General features: G+C 42.4%; 1 protein-coding gene and 1 non-coding gene across 2 annotated transcripts; both read left to right on the top strand.

The window, feature by feature from the left end:
- Window positions 1–2,996: 2,996 nt before the first annotated feature.
- Window positions 2,997–18,778, top strand: LOC143875145 (ethylene-overproduction protein 1-like). Its single transcript, XM_077376943.1, has 4 exons — window positions 2,997–5,419; window positions 6,481–6,772; window positions 6,870–7,179; window positions 18,134–18,778. The coding sequence occupies exons 1-4, from the start codon at window positions 3,453–3,455 to the stop codon at window positions 18,364–18,366; spliced, it is 2,802 nt and encodes a 933-aa protein (XP_077233058.1). The 5' UTR covers window positions 2,997–3,452; the 3' UTR covers window positions 18,367–18,778.
- Window positions 16,090–16,208, top strand: LOC143846072 (5S ribosomal RNA). The gene has a single exon (XR_013234643.1). It is a non-coding gene; the product is annotated as a 5S ribosomal RNA (ribosomal RNA).
- Window positions 18,779–20,264: the final 1,486 nt, after the last annotated feature.

Below are 20,264 nucleotides of genomic sequence, written 5' to 3'. Positions count from 1 at the left end.
AATTCCTTGCTGCAGGGGAGAGGTTGAGGAGCTAAGAGGGTGAAGGGAACTCCCAGATCTACGTATTTCCAATTTCTTATTTCCAGAGTTTATTTGGAAATCTGATTTTTGTCACTGTCACTCGCTGAATTGGAAACTCAAGGATTTGATTGGGATCCAAATGTCAACGCAAAAAACGCCGCAAATGTGAGAATTCCAAATCAAAATATTGATTTCCACCTAAAATCTTGTTTGGGAATAAGGTCAAGTTTACATAATATGATTTTTATTTTTTTTGTTTCAGTTTTTGCACAAAATTATTTTGGAGAATAGTTGTTGAAAGTGGCCAAAAGAACTAGATGACAAGAAACTCATTCCCCATGCAATTTCCTTTTCAAGATATCATTTTTCAAGGATGTGAAGGACAAAAAACTGAGAGCACCAATTACAGGAATAGATCAACGATGGGTTTCCCTCATAGAGTAAAATATCTAATCCAGAAAAAAAAATCTATTTTCATTTCATAAATAGACTAAACTCTGGATAAAACAAATCTTATAATTGACAAAAAAACAATAGTTCATTATTTTTTACCTATTTTATTAAGTACTGTACATCAGATTATATTTCATTTTCATATCGACTATTTAATTATTGCTAAGAGACAATATCAATGAAAGAGAGATTTTAAACTCATATTTAAATAAAAAAAAGGTAATCCCAATGAAATCCTCCTAATGCTTATCCATCTACTTCCAATGCCTCCCAAAAAAAATGCTAAAAAAATGTGGTAGGTTAGGCTCTTTCCTAGCTGACACTTTTTGGGCCCTTGGTGACGTACGGCATGATCCGAAATCCGAAAGACCGACACCGAAACCACGCAAAACCGAAATGGTCATTTATTTCGGCCGAAATTTCAGTTTTTTCCGAAATTTGACCCAAAAAATCTGTTTTTTTTTTTTAATTAATTTAATATTTCACCGAAATTTTGACCGAAATTACCAAAATTTAATATTGAATAAATATTGTTTTCGATTTTTGAACCTGATTTCGATTGAAATTTCAAAATTTCAAGGTCTGAAACCGGTACAGAAACCAAAATTTTAAACCTTGATCGAATCAACATTCACATGCTCTGCTCATTTGATCTCGACCTCACCTTGATTAGATGCTTACATATTGTTTTACCCACGTAGGCCACAAATCGATGGTCGGGATCAATCCAATCCTAGTTATATAAGTTTATTGTGTCTCCCCATTCATTCTCCTTTCATCCCCCACCAAAATGATTACAAATTTACTACAACTTCAAACTCAAAGATAAAGAAAAGCTTTTCTACCAAATTATTTTCTTGAAAAAAAAGCGAATGACAATGGAAAGAAACATACTTAATAATGTGATAGAGGGATTTGCAAGGGACCGTCCCAAAAGGCATTTTGTGGGCCGGCGCTCTTGCATGATTAAGCAGTCGCAAAGGCTTTGTCTTATTCATTTAATTCATCTGACGGGCTGCTCTCTCGTGCAACAGACCCCGCAGAAATGACTTCTGCAAAGGTCCCTATCATCATAAACAGATAGATATATACATAGATTTTTTAACTCCCTTTCTTAGTACTTTTACCTCTTTCTATTTGTTTGTCTTTTCCCAAAAATTGAAGAAGAAGACAAATAAGAAGAGTGATATACTCTCCCCTTTTTCTTCCATTCGCCACCCCCTTGTAGTGTAGGAATGATTGTCATAAATTGATGGAGCGCAGTCTAGGGGTGCAACTCGGGTCGGGTTAGCCCCGAGGAACCCATTTTTCCAACCCAACCCAACCCAACCCGACTTTTAAGCTTACTTAAATAAAAAATTATAAAAAATGTCGGGTTTCACTTGGTCGGGTCCAAAGTCCCAACCCCTCAACCCGAACTCAAGTACTTAACCCAGGTTGGGAAAAGTCAACCCGACCCGACCCGACCAACCCGAGTTTTTTTTTTTTTAACGGTAAGAGGGGGTTTGGCAGGACCCGATCAGATATCATAAATAAAAAGAGGTTACAAAAACTAAGGGCAGCCATCTCTGAAGGAACAAGCTCCTTCATCATTACATAGGAGAAAATCTTAGAAATAAAGAGACAATCTGAACAAGCCATCTCCGGAACAGGCACAGTAGAGGGATAGGAGAAAAGGACATAACCAAAATAAAATAAACTAGGATACATCATTTGCGCATGTAAATTTGCCCCGAAAAGTCTGCTATGGCTATATCAATCAGCTCGAGGGGGAGCGAGTGCAAGGGGATGTCATCACCTTTAACCGGACAGGTAGTCTTGGAGAGGAGGTCAGCTCCTCTGTTTGCTTCTCTCCAAGAATGAGTAACCTTGAACTGGCGGAAGAATTGCACCCCTTATTAGAGGGAGGGGGGGGGTGTCCCGATGAAGAAAAGGGGGCATATATATAGACACCCTATCTATGTGAGGGCCTTTAAAATGGATGGCATGGATCACCCACACAATGTGAGCCCCCACTGTATTTTAAGCTAGTGTGTAGAGAACTCTACACATATGTGTAGGAACCGTTTTCTCATATATGAGGGAACATTTCCTACACACTTGTGTAGGTAAGTTACCTACACACTACCTTAAAATACAGTGGGGGTCCACATTGTTTGGGTGATCCAAACCATTCATTTGAATGATCTTTACATAGATAAGGTGTCAACAAAAAATCAGATCCATAGGATCATCCTAACCATTCAAACTATGGAGGCAAAAAATGGACTAATTTGTGAAGGTTTATGCACGTCCATTTTACCTCTACAAATCGTAGGGTTGGGATGATCCTATGTATCTGACTTTTTGTGGACATCCTATCTATGTGAGGACCATTCAAATGAATTATTTGGATCACCCAAACAATGTCGGCCCCCACTGTTTTTTTGAGGTAGTGTGCAGGTAACTTACCTACACAAGTGGAAATGCTGGAAATACCATATTTCTATTTTAAACATATCAAATATAAATAAACATGAACGATAGATGCGGGAAGGAGAGTGGTTGCGACTTTCGAGAGAGAAAGAGCAAAACACGGAAGAGATAGAAAGAGAAGAAATACAAAACCCATCTTCAGATCGACAACACCATCTGGTTGGCTACAGAAAACAGAAATCACCCACCCAAGAAAACTTCTTTTTTTTTTTTTTTTATTGATTTTATTTCTGAAATTCAAAAAAAAAAAAAAAAAAAAAATTTAAAATCTCTCTCTCTCAATTTTTCCGGTGGTGGGTGGTGGTTTTTGCAGGTGGACGACCCGCTCCAAAAAAGGTTTATCTTTCCTCCTCCTTTCTCCATTTTATCTCAAATAAGAATTAGAGAGAGAGAGAGAGATAGAGGGGAGAGAGTAGGTTGAAATCATAGTTTTATTCAAGTTATTGATAAATAGGGTATTTGGGATGTGTGATTATCAATCGAGAAGATTGAGATAGTGAAAAATGCAGCACAAATTCTTTACCACAATGCGTAGTCTCAAAATCGTAGATAGTTGCAAGAACAGCAGCCAAGTCCATGCCCTAAATTCCACCGGAGAAAAACCCACCCAAGATTCACATAGGGCAAATCATAGAAGATCCAAATCTAACCAATCTCAAAACAATACAAATCACGAATCCAATTCCCACCTCTCTGAAACCTTCCTCCCTTTCGGCCTCCCAGATCCCAATCTCATCGACCCCCCTATCGAACCCCACCTCAAATTCGTCGATTTCATCCAAACCCTAGCCGACACCTACCGCAAACTCGACAATTGCTGCCCCCAATCCGAAAAATCCGACCTTTATCTCGAGCAATTCTCCGTCTTTCGCAGCCTATCCGATCAGAAATTGCTCCGCCGCACTCTTCGATCTGTCCGCCAACATGCCCCCGATGTCCATTCCAAGGTCGTGGCCTCGGCTTGGCTCCGGTTCGAGCGGAGAGAAGATGAATTAGATGGTTCGTCCTCAATGGATTGCGGTGGGGCCACATTGGAATGCCCTAAGGGCACGCTTATATCTGGGTATGATCCAAATTCTATATATGATCCTTGCCCTTGCCGCATTCCTCTAGATGCACATGTTTTGAACCCGTTAGAAGAAGAGTGCTCGACATCGGCCAATGAAGGAGATGTCGCATTCTGTATTGGCGATGAGGAGGTGATCTGTACTAGGCATAAGATTGCTTCACTCTCGACGCCTTTCAGGACAATGTTGTATGGTGGCTTTACGGAGTCTCGAAGAGAGAAGATAAACTTCTCGCATAATGGGATATCGGTGAATGGAATGCAAGCAGTAGAAATGTTTAGCAGGACTGGTAGATTAGATGATTTCCCTCCGAATATCTTCTTGGAACTCCTCTCCTTCGCCAACAAGTTTTGCTGCGAGGGACTGAAATCCATGTGTGATGTGCACTTAGCATCACTTGTATGCTGCATTGAGGATGCGCTAGTACTTGTCGAGTATGGGTTGGAGGAGACTGCATATATGCTGGTGGCCTCTTGCTTACAGGTCTTACTGAGAGAGCTCCCGAGGTCATTGCAAAATCCAGATGCAACGAGATTGCTTTGTAGTGCAGAGGGTCGGCGGAGATTAGATACAGTTGGGCATGCTTCATTTATGCTTTATTACTTTTTGAGCCTGGTGGCAATGGAGGAGGACATGAGATCGAACACAACGGTGATGTTTTTGGAGAGATTAGGAGAGTCCGCGGTTCCAGGGTGGCAGAAACAACTCGCATTGCACCTATTGGGTTGTGTTATGTTGGAGAGAAAAGAGTACAAGGATGCACAGCATTGTTTTGAGGCAGCTGTGGAGGCGGGTCATGTTTATTCGTTGGTGGGTGTTGCAAGGGCTAAGTACAAGCGTGGGCATAAGTATTTGGCGTATAAGCAGATGAGCGGCTTGATCTCGGATTATAAGCCAGTTGGGTGGATGTATCAAGAACGCTCACTATATTGTATTGGAAAGGAAAAGATGATGGACTTGAATACGGCGACCGAGTTAGACCCGACCCTTTTGTATCCATACAAGTACAGGGCCGTCGCAATGATGGAGGAAAACAAGAATGGCGCCGCCATATCAGAGATCAACAAGATCCTTCGGTTCAAGGTTTCTCCTGACTGCCTTGAACTACGCGCTTGGTTTTCTCTTATCATGGAGGATTACGAAGGAGCACTGCGAGATATAAGGGCGCTGCTGACTTTGGATCCGAATTACATGATGTACCATGGGAAGGTGCATGGGCCTCAGTTGGTGGAGCGTCTCCACCAACATGTTCAGCAGTGGAATATGGGTGATTGTTGGGCGCAACTTTACGATCGATGGTCCTCTGTGGATGATATTGGCTCTCTGGCTGTTGTCCATCAGATGCTGGCAAACAACCCTAAACAGAGCCTTCTAAGGTTTCGACAGTCTCTTCTCCTCTTGCGGTACGTATAATCAAGAATGTAGTTTTGTTAATGTTTTATGGACTGTATTTTTGAGTGGCCTTTGTCTGCACCAGACTTGGATCCAAATTGATATGTTGTAGGCTTATCCTTGTACCACATATCCAACCAGACTAGAGTTTTCCTACCACTGCTTGCTTTGGATTTTGACCTCCTTATGAATAACCATGAACTGGACGAATCCTTTCTGCTACTCCAAAAATCTAAAATATGCACCAGCTTTTCATTTTCCCCTCCAAGATAGATGCCAAAGCTCCTCATAAGATTTGAAGAGTGTTCCTTTTCTCACATTGTGAAGGAAACTCCAGGGCTGATTGCCTTGCAAATTTTGGTGTAACTTGGGCATAGTTTTTTGTTTTTTGTTTTTTTGTCATAAAAAAAGAAACACAGCTTTTTGTTTGGCAGGATATTTCAGAGTTTTAGATTATTCTAGATTTTGTCTTCTTTCCTTTTTCTATTCTATTGTAGGCTATTGGTATGATTCTTGTATTTCTCATACTTTATAAATTACCTGTTCGAAAAAAATGGATGCCAAATTTACTGGACCCACACATGTTGGCACCATCTCCTGAGCAAAGCCAAACTAGCACTTTCTGCCCCTATTTCAAAGATTCCTTTTCTCCAAACGATCAAATGAGCTGTAACATTGCTCTTATCCCATTTCATAGAGAGCTAGCCGGATTGTAATATTTTCGGTGTTAACAACTAGCATCCTAAGAATTTGCGTTTGGTAACTAGCCGTTTGGAAAAGAAATTTCTTTACTGTGCAGGAAGAGAAAGCAACCATTGCACAAACTTTTATTTTCAATTTGGATTATATAAGATCATGCATATTCCAAAAGCACTGAATTCTATATTCCCACAACCTATTTCAGCCTCAGTTGACATTTCTTCAAGCCAAAAAAACTTCTCAAATCTCAATGAAATATTAATGCTAACAGAAGATGATTTTTTTCTGTAGAATTTGTCGTTTCCAATTTATGGTTTTTGTCAGTAGTTTAGTTATTATTTCTACAATGTAACAAGTAGTTCTGGATTTTTAGGTTAAATTGTCAGAAGGCTGCAATGCGCAGTCTGCGTTCGGCTCGTAATCATTCTGCATCTCCATGTGAAAGGCTTGTTTATGAAGGATGGATTTTATACGACACTGGTCATCGTGAAGAAGCGTTAGCTAAGGCGGAGGAGTCCATTTCTATCAAGAGATCATTTGAAGCATTTTTCCTCAAGGCATATGCTTTAGCAGATACAAGCCTAGATCCTACATCTTCCTCTAAAGTAATACAACTTCTTAAGGATGCTATTACGTGCCCTTCTGATGGGCTTCGGAAAGGACAAGTAAGCATTCATTACAAAGTATTAATTGAATCGAATATCTTGGTAATGTAGCCCTAGCATATTTTTCTAGATACTTTCTTATTATGATTTCTTCCAGGCATGGAATAATCTAGGAAGCGTCTATGTGGATTGTGAGGAGCTGGATGAAGCCGCAATCTGCTACCACAATGCTCTTGGCATAAGGCACACTCGAGCGCATCAAGGTCTTGCACGTGTTTATCATCTTAAGAATCAAAGAAAAGCCGCGTATGATGAGATGACCAAGCTGATAGAAAAAGCACGAAACAATGCATCGGCATATGAAAAACGTTCAGAATATTGTGACCGTGACATGGCAAGGAGTGATCTTAGTATGGCGACACAATTAGATCCATTGAGGACTTATCCCTATAGATATAGGGCTGCAGGTAAGCTTGTTAATTCTTTTCTTAGAGCTTTATCTTGTAGTTTACTTTTGGTCATTTTAATTACTTAAACCCTGGTTTAACCTTGTATTCATTTAATTGATTACATAATAGGAAGTATCTTATAAGAATATATAACAATTAAGATGCTGTTCGTAATAATTTGTTTCTGCGATCAAACTGTGCCAATGTAGATGAAGTAAACAATGAATTGTAGGTTTCATGGGAAGCAGCATGCATCTGCTTCCATCTTATTATGTACGTGCTACTTGAGAAGTGCATTTTCCGTGGGCTTCTTGGAAGGTGGGTCTAATACATGTTAAATAATTTTTCTCTGCGAGCCATCAGCTACCAAAATTGTGTCTTTCTCTGATATAGTTTTGGACAGAGCCCTGTCTAAGAGTAGAGAGTATGGTGGTTTTCTAATTTCCAAGTTGATTAAATGCTTCATGTCAACATGTCTCTAGCAGCAGCTGAACATTTTTTGACTGTTTCTTTAGTATTTATAGTAGGGTGCAATCTGATTCAAATATCCATGGAAAGATGCACCATATAAAGTTCGTCAAAGATACACCATGTTGATTAAATGCTTTATGTCAACCGGTGGTTCCTCCGTGCCATATATAATATTGGAAATATTTCAACTAAAGTACCCTTAACATTGTCAAAATTACCCCTCATTTCCTTGGCACTCTTGATTCCCGAATGTCCCTATGAAATTCTCTATTGACAAGGTTCTTAGCATGATATTTTTGTATAATCCAGTGAAATCCCTTCCAGAAATTGCTCTGACTTGACGTAATTGATTTTATATCCCTATCTGTCTTATTGTTCTATTTTTCCGTAGCTCTTCCTCTTCCACACACACACACACAAACTCTCTCTCTCTCTCTCTCTCTCTCTCTCTCTCTCTCACACACACACACACACACACACACACACACACACAACACCTTTCTTGTCCTTGTTTAACTGTTGGGATCTGGGATGCATGTCCCAGAGAGACAGATTGATGTGACATGCATCTTCTCATGACAACCAACATAAGACTACCCATTATGTTGGCAGGTGAGAACCTATGTGCACATATTGGACTATTGCTGAAATAACTGAGTGTTATTGTTGAGGACTGAGGTAGACCATTCAATCTGTAGAAATTAGAGGGGAGTGAGAGAGAAGGGGGAGTCATGGAATAGGGTATGCTTTCCTTCATGGAGCATCCCTCTTTGATTCATTTAAGTGAGAGGATATGTAAGACATAAATGACCTCAAGTGAGATATACATGTAACACATGAACATACTATATCTTTCAGCACCCCTCCTCAAGCTAGTGCGTAAATGTCGAACATGTCCAGCCTGCAAAGAATATCTTGAAGTTTGACTCCGAGAAATTACTGTGATGAGAATCTTAGCAAAGCTGATCTTTCTACCTGATGTATGGAACAATTATAATCTTGGCCTTCATGTTTTCCCTAACAAAATGACCCTCGATATGCTTGGTTCTCTCATGGAACACGAGGTTATATGTAACCTTCAATGAAGGAATTGAAGATCCTTTGTTTGTAAACCCATCCATGCTTTCCGTTTAAAACCGAACTACTTGGCTTCTACCTTCAACCATCACTTCCAAAATGACCAAAGACTCCACCTCTGATGATCACCCAAGCCGTAGCATACACCATCAACCTTTCTAATCCATCCGCAACTATGCCTTCAAAATTGCATAGGTGCAGGTATTGTTTCCTTCAATAAGTGTCCCATCCTAGATATGCAAGGGAATGCGATGTACATGATGCCTTTTTTCCTTTTCACTGCCTACAACAAAAAAAGGTTTGCCATATTGTTTCTGGTGCAAACACATATGTCCAATGTCTCCAAGGACTGTTCGTACCAGGAGGAAGTATGAGAAAAGGTTTTTGGGGGAGAGGGGAGGGGATGTATACTGAATAGCATATCAACTTGCTTAATTCAGCAATGGCCTCCATCCACAATATGCAAAACGAAAGGAAAGGGTTGATCAATAGGATATGGATAAGGAGCATCTGAACTGTATCCCTTACCCTTAACCAAGTATCCTTATCCAATACTTTGATACTCTAGGTTTTTGTAGAATCCGGATATCATAGGAGTGAGGAAGGTGATGAGCTGAAAGAGAATGGAGAGGCAAGGGCTGCAGATGGAAAAATGGGGCTGCCGGAGATGAGAAGGGGCGGTGATGGAATCATAGGGGGAAGGGAGGTTGAAGAGGACGGTAGGGCCTACTATATAGCTAATAAGATAGGAGGTTGATTTGGGGAGCGTTTACGCGACATGTAAGAGGCTGCCAGGGGGGTACGTATGATTGGATATGGTGAATGGCACTACAAGCCATTATAGTGTCTTGTGTTTTGATTGTTGGCTTCTACTAATCTTGAGGCAGATATGCACTTGATGGCCACCCTCTTCGAAGATCAAGTTTAGAGTACATTTTCACACCATATAGCACATCGTGCATATCTTCAAGTTGAGGAATAAAGAAGCATTATTTGTTGTCACCAATTAATTGTGGACACGGACACGAGTTTCGTGTGTCGACACAGACACAGAGTTTCAAACACGGCAAACCCCCAAAATTTAGAAATGGGGACACGGCTAAAACATTGGGTATGTATAATAATGATTTGTGGACACAGATTCGTGTGTCGAGTTGCGACACAATTACGAGGTGTCTGACATGGCAACTCCTAAAAATCTGGAAATGGTTATTGAGTACTACCATAATTTAAAAAAAAGGGTGGCCCAATGCACGGAGGCTCCTGCCATTGCGGGGTCTGGCCCTGGGAACGGCTAGATGTATGCTGCCTTACCCCTGCTTTGCAGAGAGGCTGTTTCCGTGACTCAAACCCGCGACCACCTTGTCACAATGGAGCAACCTTACCATTGCGCCACGTACTACCATAATTTATAACAATATAAATACATAAATACGGTATTCGCTTAACAAACTAATAAATCTTTGTATTAAACTATAATATAAAACAAACATGAGATAATCAAATAACAACACATTCGTCAATTCAATCTAGTTCTCTTCGGTCTCCAATATGCAGAGAAAGGGAGATCAATAGGATACAATGAATATACCTTTAAAAAAAAAGAAGGATACAATGAATATAACATTGGAATAAGAGTTTGTTTAGGGTTTTAGGTTTAGGGAAGTGGATATAACAATAAATATTAGCTAAAAGAAGAGATTATGATAAAAGATGAATTAATAATACAGAGGTAAATACAAGATTCAATAATAAGACATAATATTGCACTTGACATGGTACAAACACGTGTTGACACGCTACAATATTAACTATTTAACTCACATTTCTAACAGTACATTTAAAAGTGTCGAAAGAAGTGTCGACATGCGTGTCGTGTCGGCAATAAATTCAAAGGGTCGGCCAAATCATAGGTTGTTACTTTGTTGATGAGCATGTGCACAAGCACATCCTCCAACTTCCATCCTTTCATGTGAAGGATGCAGGCTTGGCACATGGGGGCATACTTAAAAGAGTTTAGGCCTTTCTTGAAGGAGTCCATAAATTCGCATTGGAGCTCTTCATGCTCCTTTGTGATCACATGATAGTGTGCAAAGTTTGGAGACTCTAATTGGGCGTCAAGTCAATGTAATGTTGGTTGTTGACCAATGTGTATACAACTCATATCTCCTTGCTAACCTCCATGAACTTTTGAATGTTTAGGAGGTTCAAACAGTCCTCTCTTTGAGATTTTGGATGAACTCGCCTTTCATAAAAAACCGTAACCTTCTCTCCATCTTTTATGAAATAATTGCTCCATCCTCAATGAAGAGAACCTCGATCATATTGCCATGGTTGACCCAAAAGTATACGACATGTATCCATGAAGGAGACTAAAAGTTATACTTCGTTCATTAATGGGCACCTCATATCCCTTCTTCAACCATTGGATCTTCTGCAACTTTAGATGCTTTTCTTCCTTTGGCTTGACCTTTCAATCACCTGCTCCACAATTTTCACTAGAATCACTACCGATGATGAGGTTGGAAAGCTGTCCTCTGTATTGATTGGGCACTGCTTCCCTCCCAATACTATGATAATAATTGCTCTCCCCATAATTGACCTTTGTTGAGCCCATCTCGTCTTCTTGCCAAGTCATCCTCTTCAACCACTACTAAGTATTGTCCCTCTTTTTTTTCCACACCTTACCTTCCAGGGGCCATATGATCATCATTATGACCTCCCTCTAGGATGTTAGTTTCCTCCTACTCTTGCCTCTTCCACCATCATGTTTTCCATCCACAACACCCCCCCTCCCCACTCCCCACTCCCCACTCCCCACTCCCCGCCCCCAAAACCCAACTCCTCTTCTCTTCGCCATCCCTTGGGTAACTGCTCGATTGCATCTCTTCTAACCATCTCCTCTTGGAGAGACTGCTCACGAATTGCCTTGCATTTGGAAGCAAGAATTTACAGCGGGGAAGGAATTGCCCTGCATACAAAACCGATCTTTCTATCTCTCTCCGTAAGTTAAGAACTGCATCATTAGTTTCTCTTAAAAAACCCAAAACAGGTATCTAATCCTCAACATTCGCCAATAATGTGTGCTGGCCTTCATGGCCCATGACTTTATTGAGTGGTATAAGCAATCTCTTGGTGAATTGCCGTAAACCGCAAACCTACCTACCAACTCACATACATGTTCAAAGGTAATTATTATTGTTTTTATATGGTGGCCATTGTCACGGGGAAACAGTTCAGGACACAACCGGTATTAGAATCCATCTCGCCTCGTCTCGTTGCGTCTTGGAAATGCGTTGTTTATAGCACCTTTGGTCGCCACTGGTGGTTAAGGGGGTTGGTTGGCCAAACACTATAGGAGGAGGTGACCCTGTGACTTGTGACTTCTCCCCCATTAGGCCCAGCAGGTGTGGGCAGGAGCCTTGGTGGCTTGCTCATGGGTTGCAAGAGGACTTGCTTGTGCATCTGTTGCACACAGTAGGAAATCATACTTCAACTCGTAGGCGTGCCCTAAGGAAGCTTTTGGGTGCGGACTGCGAGCTATCCATAGGGATGCTCCAGTTTCTTTGGTTGAGGATGGGGGCCAAAGACAGTGCATGTGGGTTGGGTTCCCACATGCATTGCGCGGCGGACCGGTGCAGGGGGCTTCTTATACTGTTTGCCCCTCTGCATCGCGGTACGTCTCGTGGGTAGGCCATTCTCTAGGCCTTCCATGGGTTCGTGCCGGGGCGACTTCGGTTGTCCTCGCGAGGTACACACCTTGCGGATCAGTCCATGGGGCATCTTGCTCCTTGGATGACCAAGCCCTAGTGCTTGGCGGATTGGTGCGTGGCATCGTCATGCCTCGTACTCGATGGACTTTGCATTAGGCCCCAAGGCCTTATGTTCGATGTACTCGTGATGCAGGCTGATCATGAGTGTGGGTATCTAGAAGCGCATGTCAAGATCTGAGCCAAGTAGCCTGTTGAACAGCTTAGAGTTTGTGTGCACCTTTGAAGCATCAAGGGGTGTTGGCGTGCAGGGCCTTTAAAGGCTTGCAGGATTGAAGGCTGGCCCTAGCATTCGTGCATGTTGGGGCGCCGCACGGGTTATTCCGTTGCTCAAATATTTGGCCCGTGACAGTTGGTATCAAAGCAGAATGTCCAAGCTATGTATTCAGAGTGTGCTTTGAGAATTGGTGCCAGATGGTATCTAGTGCCAGATCAGAGCAGTTATGAATCAAGAGTTTTTCAAGGAGCTATGATACAGTTGGTGTCTGTGTTGGCATAGTTGCAGCAAGTGGCAGTGTTTGCGGCTATGATTAGCGCATCTCTAGTGCATGTTGCTTTGCACAAAGGAACGGGAAATGCTTTCTGTTGTGGCGGAGTTGGAAAGAGCTTGAATGTTAGCACACCAAGTTGGAAGTGCTAAGTTGCGGATGTCTTTGAATCTAACACTTTGAAAGTCCATTAGTCAGCCGAAGAAGAGCTAAAATTGCGTGGGTATGTTCCTTTCTGTGGACTCTCACTTATTCTACTTGAGTCGCGCAACAGAGGCGCGATGGCCTGGAAAGATTAGTACCATCAGTGTTTGTTCAAGCATTGCTCAATGGATTTGCTCGAAGCTTGATACAGTGTTAGAGCTGCAACCATCAGCGAACAGGTTGGCATCTTTCAGTGACCCACCGATGTGTGAGATCGGAAGTGGCAGTTGGGGAGTTGTGAATGCTCCGTTGCAGTGTTGGCTAAACATTGATGTGTTAGCATATGGCCTTAAGGGCTTGCTATGAAAAAAAGGGTTGGCTGCTGGTATAAGCCTTCCCCTATCAGATGAGGTGTCGAACGTGTCGGCACCAAAGCGCTCACCGAAGTGAATTTGCTTGCTCAGTGTGATGGCATAACCAGTTTGACGAATTAGCAGACATGCTCAGGATGAAGAGCTGGTCAATGACTGAAGTACTTTTATGGCAGTTCACAATTACAATCGAGCATGCGTGATGCTCTTCTCAGAAAGACCTTGGAACGAACGCCAAGGCCGCTTAGATTTGATAATGGGTTTGCTGTGCTGATATGGGACAGTGTGGTGAGCTCAGATGGCATATGGGCAGACTGTGTTGGTATGGGACGACATGGTATGTTTGTGTGTTTCTTGCTGCTTTAGAATCTCTTAGTTTGTCGAAATTGAAAGGACAGCTCAATCTGAATGATGGAATATTTGGGGTGGTTAGCAGTGTGAGTACTAGCCGCAAGTGCCCAAGGAGACCATTTGTGGCATAAGGGTTGATTGTTCAAATCAAGTTCTATAGTGTTGAACCGAAGCAGGCAAGACTAAGCGTCGCAGTTGATTGATCCCAACAGGGGATTCTTGGCCTCAGGAGGAGGCGAGACTGATGTGGTGGTCTCTTTGCTTGGGAGTGCTTGTGGACTCCGTGGTTGGTTTGCACTTTGCAGGTGGCAAGTGCAGCACTTGGCCGAAAGTGAGGCAGGTGCTGTGCCAGAAGTGGTGGCACATTCAGGGAGAGACGAAGCGGTGCAAGTTGGCCATTTCGGAAGACCACTCCAGAGGAAGCTCGAGTGTAGCTGAGGAGGAACTTGAGAGTTGCTTGAAGAAATGATTCAAGCTGGTCGCTCTGCCCTCATGGAGTTTGGTGGAGTGCTCAGAACCATCATAACCGGTTGTAGGTGAGCCAAAACCTTCAGTGCCGAAAGTGTTGGCACGTTAACCGGTTGTAGGTGAGCCAAAACCTTCCGTGCCGAAAGTGATGGCACGCTACCCGGTTGTAGGTGAGCCAAAACCTTCCATGCCGAAAGTGATGGCGTGTTATTCGGTTGTAGGTGAGCCAAAACCTTCCGTGCCGAAAGTGTTGGCACGTTTTCCGGTTGTAGGTGAGCCAAAACCTTCCATGCCGAAAGTGATGGCGTGTTATCCGGTTGTAGGTGAGCCAAAACCTTCCGTGCCGAAAGTGGTGGCACGTCATCCGGTTGTAGGTGAGCCATAACCTTCCGTGCCGAAAGTGATGGCACGTCATCCACAGCGTTTGTAGGCACCGTCAGAAAACCTTCGCCTAGTTCGATGGAGTCCGGGAAAACCATCGTTGTTGAAGATAACTCCAGCAGAGCTATAGTGCAGTGATTGGCAGAACTTGAGGCAGTGTGGTATGCAGTAGAAGTCAGAATACGCTGATTGTCGAAGTACCAGTGGCAGCTGCTTTCAAGATTGAGAAGTCATCGTTATTGTGGAACTGAGCTTCATAGAGCGTTCAGTGTCGACGAGGACGTCGACGTTATCAGGTGGGGGAGTGTCACGGGGAAACAGTTCAGGACACAACCGGTATTAGAATCCATCTCGCCTCGTCTCGTTGCGTCTTGGAAATGCGTTGTTTATAGCACCTTTGGTCGCCACTGGTGGTTAAGGGGGTTGGTTGGCCAAACACTATAGGAGGAGGTGACCCTGTGACTTGTGACTTCTCCCCCATTAGGCCCAGCAGGTGTGGGCAGGAGCCTTGGTGGCTTGCTCATGGGTTGCAAGAGGACTTGCTTGTGCATCTGTTGCACACAGTAGGAAATCATACTTCAACTCGTAGGCGTGCCCTAAGGAAGCTTTTGGGTGCGGACTGCGAGCTATCCATAGGGATGCTCCAGTTTCTTTGGTTGAGGATGGGGGCCAAAGACAGTGCATGTGGGTTGGGTTCCCACATGCATTGCGCGGCGGACCGGTGCAGGGGGCTTCTTATACTGTTTGCCCCTCTGCATCGCGGTACGTCTCGTGGGTAGGCCATTCTCTAGGCCTTCCATGGGTTCGTGCCGGGGCGACTTCGGTTGTCCTCGCGAGGTACACACCTTGCGGATCAGTCCATGGGGCATCTTGCTCCTTGGATGACCAAGCCCTAGTGCTTGGCGGATTGGTGCGTGGCATCGTCATGCCTCGTACTCGATGGACTTTGCATTAGGCCCCAAGGCCTTATGTTCGATGTACTCGTGATGCAGGCTGATCATGAGTGTGGGTATCTAGAAGCGCATGTCAAGATCTGAGCCAAGTAGCCTGTTGAACAGCTTAGAGTTTGTGTGCACCTTTGAAGCATCAAGGGGTGTTGGCGTGCAGGGCCTTTAAAGGCTTGCAGGATTGAAGGCTGGCCCTAGCATTCGTGCATGTTGGGGCGCCGCACGGGTTATTCCGTTGCTCAAATATTTGGCCCGTGACACCATGCTTGTAGGTACACATGCTGCCAAAAAGTACAGTGAGGCCCACATAATTGGATGATCTCACCCATTCGTTTGTTGGTCTTGCCGTAGATGGGCTATGCCCCCAAATCTTCTCCATAGGATTATCCAAACAGTCCGATCTATAGAGGTTTTGTATACTGTGACGTCCATTTTATGGCAAATATATAGCAGGGTTGGATGGTGCGATCATATCAGCACAAATGCACTGGATCCCATCAGAACTCCGAAGTTAAGCGTGCTTGGGCGAGAGTAGTACTAGGATGGGTGACCTCCTGGGAAGTCCTTATGTTGCCCCCTCTAAACTTACTTTTCAAAAAAAAAATAAAAAAATAAAAAATATATATATATATATATATATATATATATATATATATATATATATATATATATATACATATGAGTAAAGTGAAGCTACACCGCCGGTGTGGCTAACTTAGCTACACCGCCGGCTTAAAATACAATGGGCCCACATTGTTTTGGTGATCCAAACCATTCATTTGATTGGCCCTCACATAGATAGGGTGTCCACCAAAAATCAGCTCCATAGGATCATCCCAACCCTTCAAACTGTGGAGGCAAAAATGGACAAATTTGTGAAGGTTTTTACACGTTCATTTTTGCCTCCACAAATCGTAGGGTTGAGATGATCCTATGGAGCTGATTTTTGGTGGACACCCTATCTATGTGAGGGCCAATCAAATGAATGGTTTTGATCACCAAAACAATGTGGGCCCATTGTATTTTAAGCCGGCGGTGTAGCTAAGTTAGCTACACCGGCGGTGTAGCTTCACTTTCCTCTATATATATATATATGAAAACATTTTCTACACACTAGTGTAGGTAAGTTATCTACACACTACCTTAAAATACAATGGGGACCACATTGTTTTGTTTGATCCAAACCATTCCTTTGATTGGCCCTCACATAGATAGGGTGTGCCCGAAAAATCAACTCCATAGGATCATTCTAACCATTCAAACAATGGAGGCAAAAAATGGACAGATTCGTGAAGGTTTATACATGTCCATTTTACCTCCACAAATCGTAGGATTGGGATGATCCTATGGAGCTGATTTTTTGGGCACACCCTATCTATGTGAGGGCCAATCAAATGAATGCTTTGGATCACCCAAACAATGTGGACCCCACTGTATTTGAAGCTAGTGTGTAGATAACTTATCTAAACTAGCGTGTAGAAACTGTTCTCTCATATATATGAAAACATTTTCTAGTGTAGGTAAGTTATCTACACACTACCTTAAAATACAATGTATATGTATATATCCAAAGCATTCATTTGATTGGCCCTCACATAGATAGGGTGTGCCCAAAAAATCAGCTTCATAGGATCATCCTAACCCTTCGAACTGTGGAGGCTAAAAATGGACAGATTTGTGAAGGTTTATACACGTCCATTTTACCTCCACAAATCGTAGGGTTGGGATGATCCTATGGAGCTGATTTTTTGTGGACACCCTATCTATGTGAGGGCCAATCAAATGAATGGTTTGGATCAACCAAACAATATGCTCTCCACTGTATTTTAAGCTAGTGTGTAGATAACTTATCTACACTTGTGTGTAGAAACCATTCTCTCTCTCTCTCTCTCTATATATATATATATATATATATATATATATATATATAGAGAGAGAGAGAGAGAGAGAGAGAGAGAGAGAGAGAGAGAGAGAGAGAGAGAGAGAGAGAGAGAGAGAGAGATTGGGGTCAATCACACTACTTTTGGCTGCACGTCTAGCTAACAGACCCGGCCACCTTATAAAAACTCTTCCCAGCTATTATTAATGCCATAATTTCAATCATACATAGAAGAGATGAAGTGATCCATTTTTTCCCCTGATTCTTTGGTAGGAAGGTATCTCTTTCACATGTTAGGGGGCCCCACAGAAAACTTCAATGGCAACTAACTGTATTTTGCATTGAACACTATCAGAGTATGAAAATCTTGAACTTTGAGTGCATTACCTCTTTCTTGATCTGTATTGATTATTGAATCTGCAAAATTGAATTGCAAAATAGGGTTCTTCTGTATGGATTCTATGGGATTGAGCACCCTGCTTGTGGAACTAGAAAATGATATACAATAATGATCCTAACAACTGAACACACTTGTGACATGCCATATTCAAATGATCTTGTTATATTGATGTATTTCATCACCCAAAACAGTTGTAAAACTCATATCTAATCTGGTTGCCACCAGTGCTGATGGATGACCATAAAGAAGCAGAGGCGATCGCGGAGCTTACAAAGGCAATAACATTCAAACCAGACCTGCAATTACTTCACCTTCGAGCAGCATTCCACGACTCCATGGGTGATTCTGCTGCCACTTTGCGAGATTGTGGGGCGGCTCTTTGCCTCGATCCTAACCACATGGATACTCTTGACCTCTACAATAAAGTGTGTGACCGGCCCGATCAACTCAAAAAATAAAAAAAATTAAAATCTCTGTTGCTCATGTTCTCGGTATTGGCAAAACCATTGTCACCTCATGCATACCTCTCCAGTTCGGGATTTCGGGCTCATTTTCAGAAGCATATGGGTGCAGCACGCTTGGCTGTTGCCATGAAAGAAAGAAAGGAAAAGGGAAAAGCAGGACAAGTGTATGTATACACTTGTGCCTTTGTTTACGTAATTGATGATAAGAGTGCAGATGCCGCCACCGATTAGGCTGCACCGGAATCAGAATCCGGTGCTTTAAAAATATGTATACATGAAATTGCAGGTGATTATGTTATGATGGAACTCTTTCCACCAAATGGTTCTCCTGTACAATTTTTTCTGTATTGTTTCTTGTATTATTTACCTTCCACAAATTTTCTCTGATAAGAAACAAGTTCTTGAATTGTGTCCTCTTCTGTCTCTTTGTTATGAATTAAGTACACCAGAGCTCTTCTATGTTTAGTTTTTGCAGGCTAACAGTGTGCCAGGTACGCTTTTTGCCATTTAATCATATAATCTCATCTTGATGAATGAAAAGGACCATGGTCTGATGAAGACAAGGCATAGGTGCTCTATGATACGGACCGATGATCTGATGGGCCATCACAGGCGACCCAGTGGGTCCAGATCTGATGCTTAATGGAGTTCTCATTCTCAAGAGGCGTGTAAAAGTAACGAATTTTTGTTGTTAATAATGCAGAATTTTGCAATTTCTTTGTATTTGTACACTCCAGGAGAAAGGCAAATAGGCTTTGTTTGGATTGCCAGAATCAGGAATTAGAATCAGTATCCTATCCTGAGTCCCCTGTATAAGAATGAAAGAAAAAAAATTTAATTCAAAAAATTCTTATAAATTTTTCTTTCTAACCGGAGCAATATCAGAATATCAACTCTTGGGACGGTAAATAGATTTAGACTCCCCCACTTTTAATTCTGCCTCAATTCTTTGATTCTATTCACATTTTGGAACCAAACGTAGGAATCGGGCAGCACACGAGACTGGCAATCCAAAAACACTAATAAATATTGGGAACTCTAAAAATCCCTTCACATCCGCCTCAACCCAACGCTTGCTTTACATTACATGAATCAAAAAAATGATATTGAAGGGGGCTAGATGTTGGAGCATAGAGCTTCTTTCGAAGATTGGAAAATAAGAGCTTCCTTGGAAGATTGGAAATGCTTGCATTGTCATTACAATAATTTTGAATGGAGGAAAAGTTGCAGAAGAAATGCTGCTAGTGTCCTCAGGTTAGAACCTCTCTCCAGTAGGTTCCTCGTTCTAGTTCCTCTATTGAGGCTTCTAATGGTGTTGTGATTAACCTTTGGCCCGATTCGGGTAAAATATCCCATCACAACAATTCAGGGTTTCCATCCTTATTTATCTCGGGCAAGGAAGTGGAGAATCGTATAGGTTCTTTAAGAGCTTGCTTGATAGGGAAAAAGAAGAACAACAACGAATTCTTGCAGGAACTCTGGAATTGAACTCAAGCGTCCTAGGATATCCCATCTTTACATTGCCCCTCTGTTTTGGCGTCAGATGATGTCCTCTTTATGTTTGAGTCTGAATCTCAAGCCTCACAGATTCTTGCTAAGGGATCTGAGGCTCTGGACAATCATTTGTTCTCCCTTTCACCATGGAAAAAGGAATTCATTCAGGGTGAGGAGATTTTTTGGGTTCATTTCTTCGGCATCCCTCTACACGCCTGGGCTGTTTCAATGGTGGAGGTGCTCGGGGGTCTCTTTGGCAAGGTTGTAGAAACCAAAATGGAAGGTCACCATCAGAACTGCATGAGTTTTGTTTCGGCCAAAATTGTAGCTCCCCACTGGCACTTCTTTCGGTCTTGTGTTAAGCTCAAAGTCTCTGATCAGATCTATACCGTTGGGAT

This window comes from Tasmannia lanceolata, unplaced genomic scaffold (assembly GCF_043159265.1).
Source record: "Tasmannia lanceolata isolate RefF3 unplaced genomic scaffold, GAP_Taslan_0.1 ptg000002l, whole genome shotgun sequence".
NCBI classification, from domain to species: Eukaryota; Viridiplantae; Streptophyta; class Magnoliopsida; order Canellales; family Winteraceae; genus Tasmannia; species Tasmannia lanceolata.
Note: the sequence above shows the minus strand (reverse complement) of the source record. Positions and strands in the feature narration are given on the sequence as shown.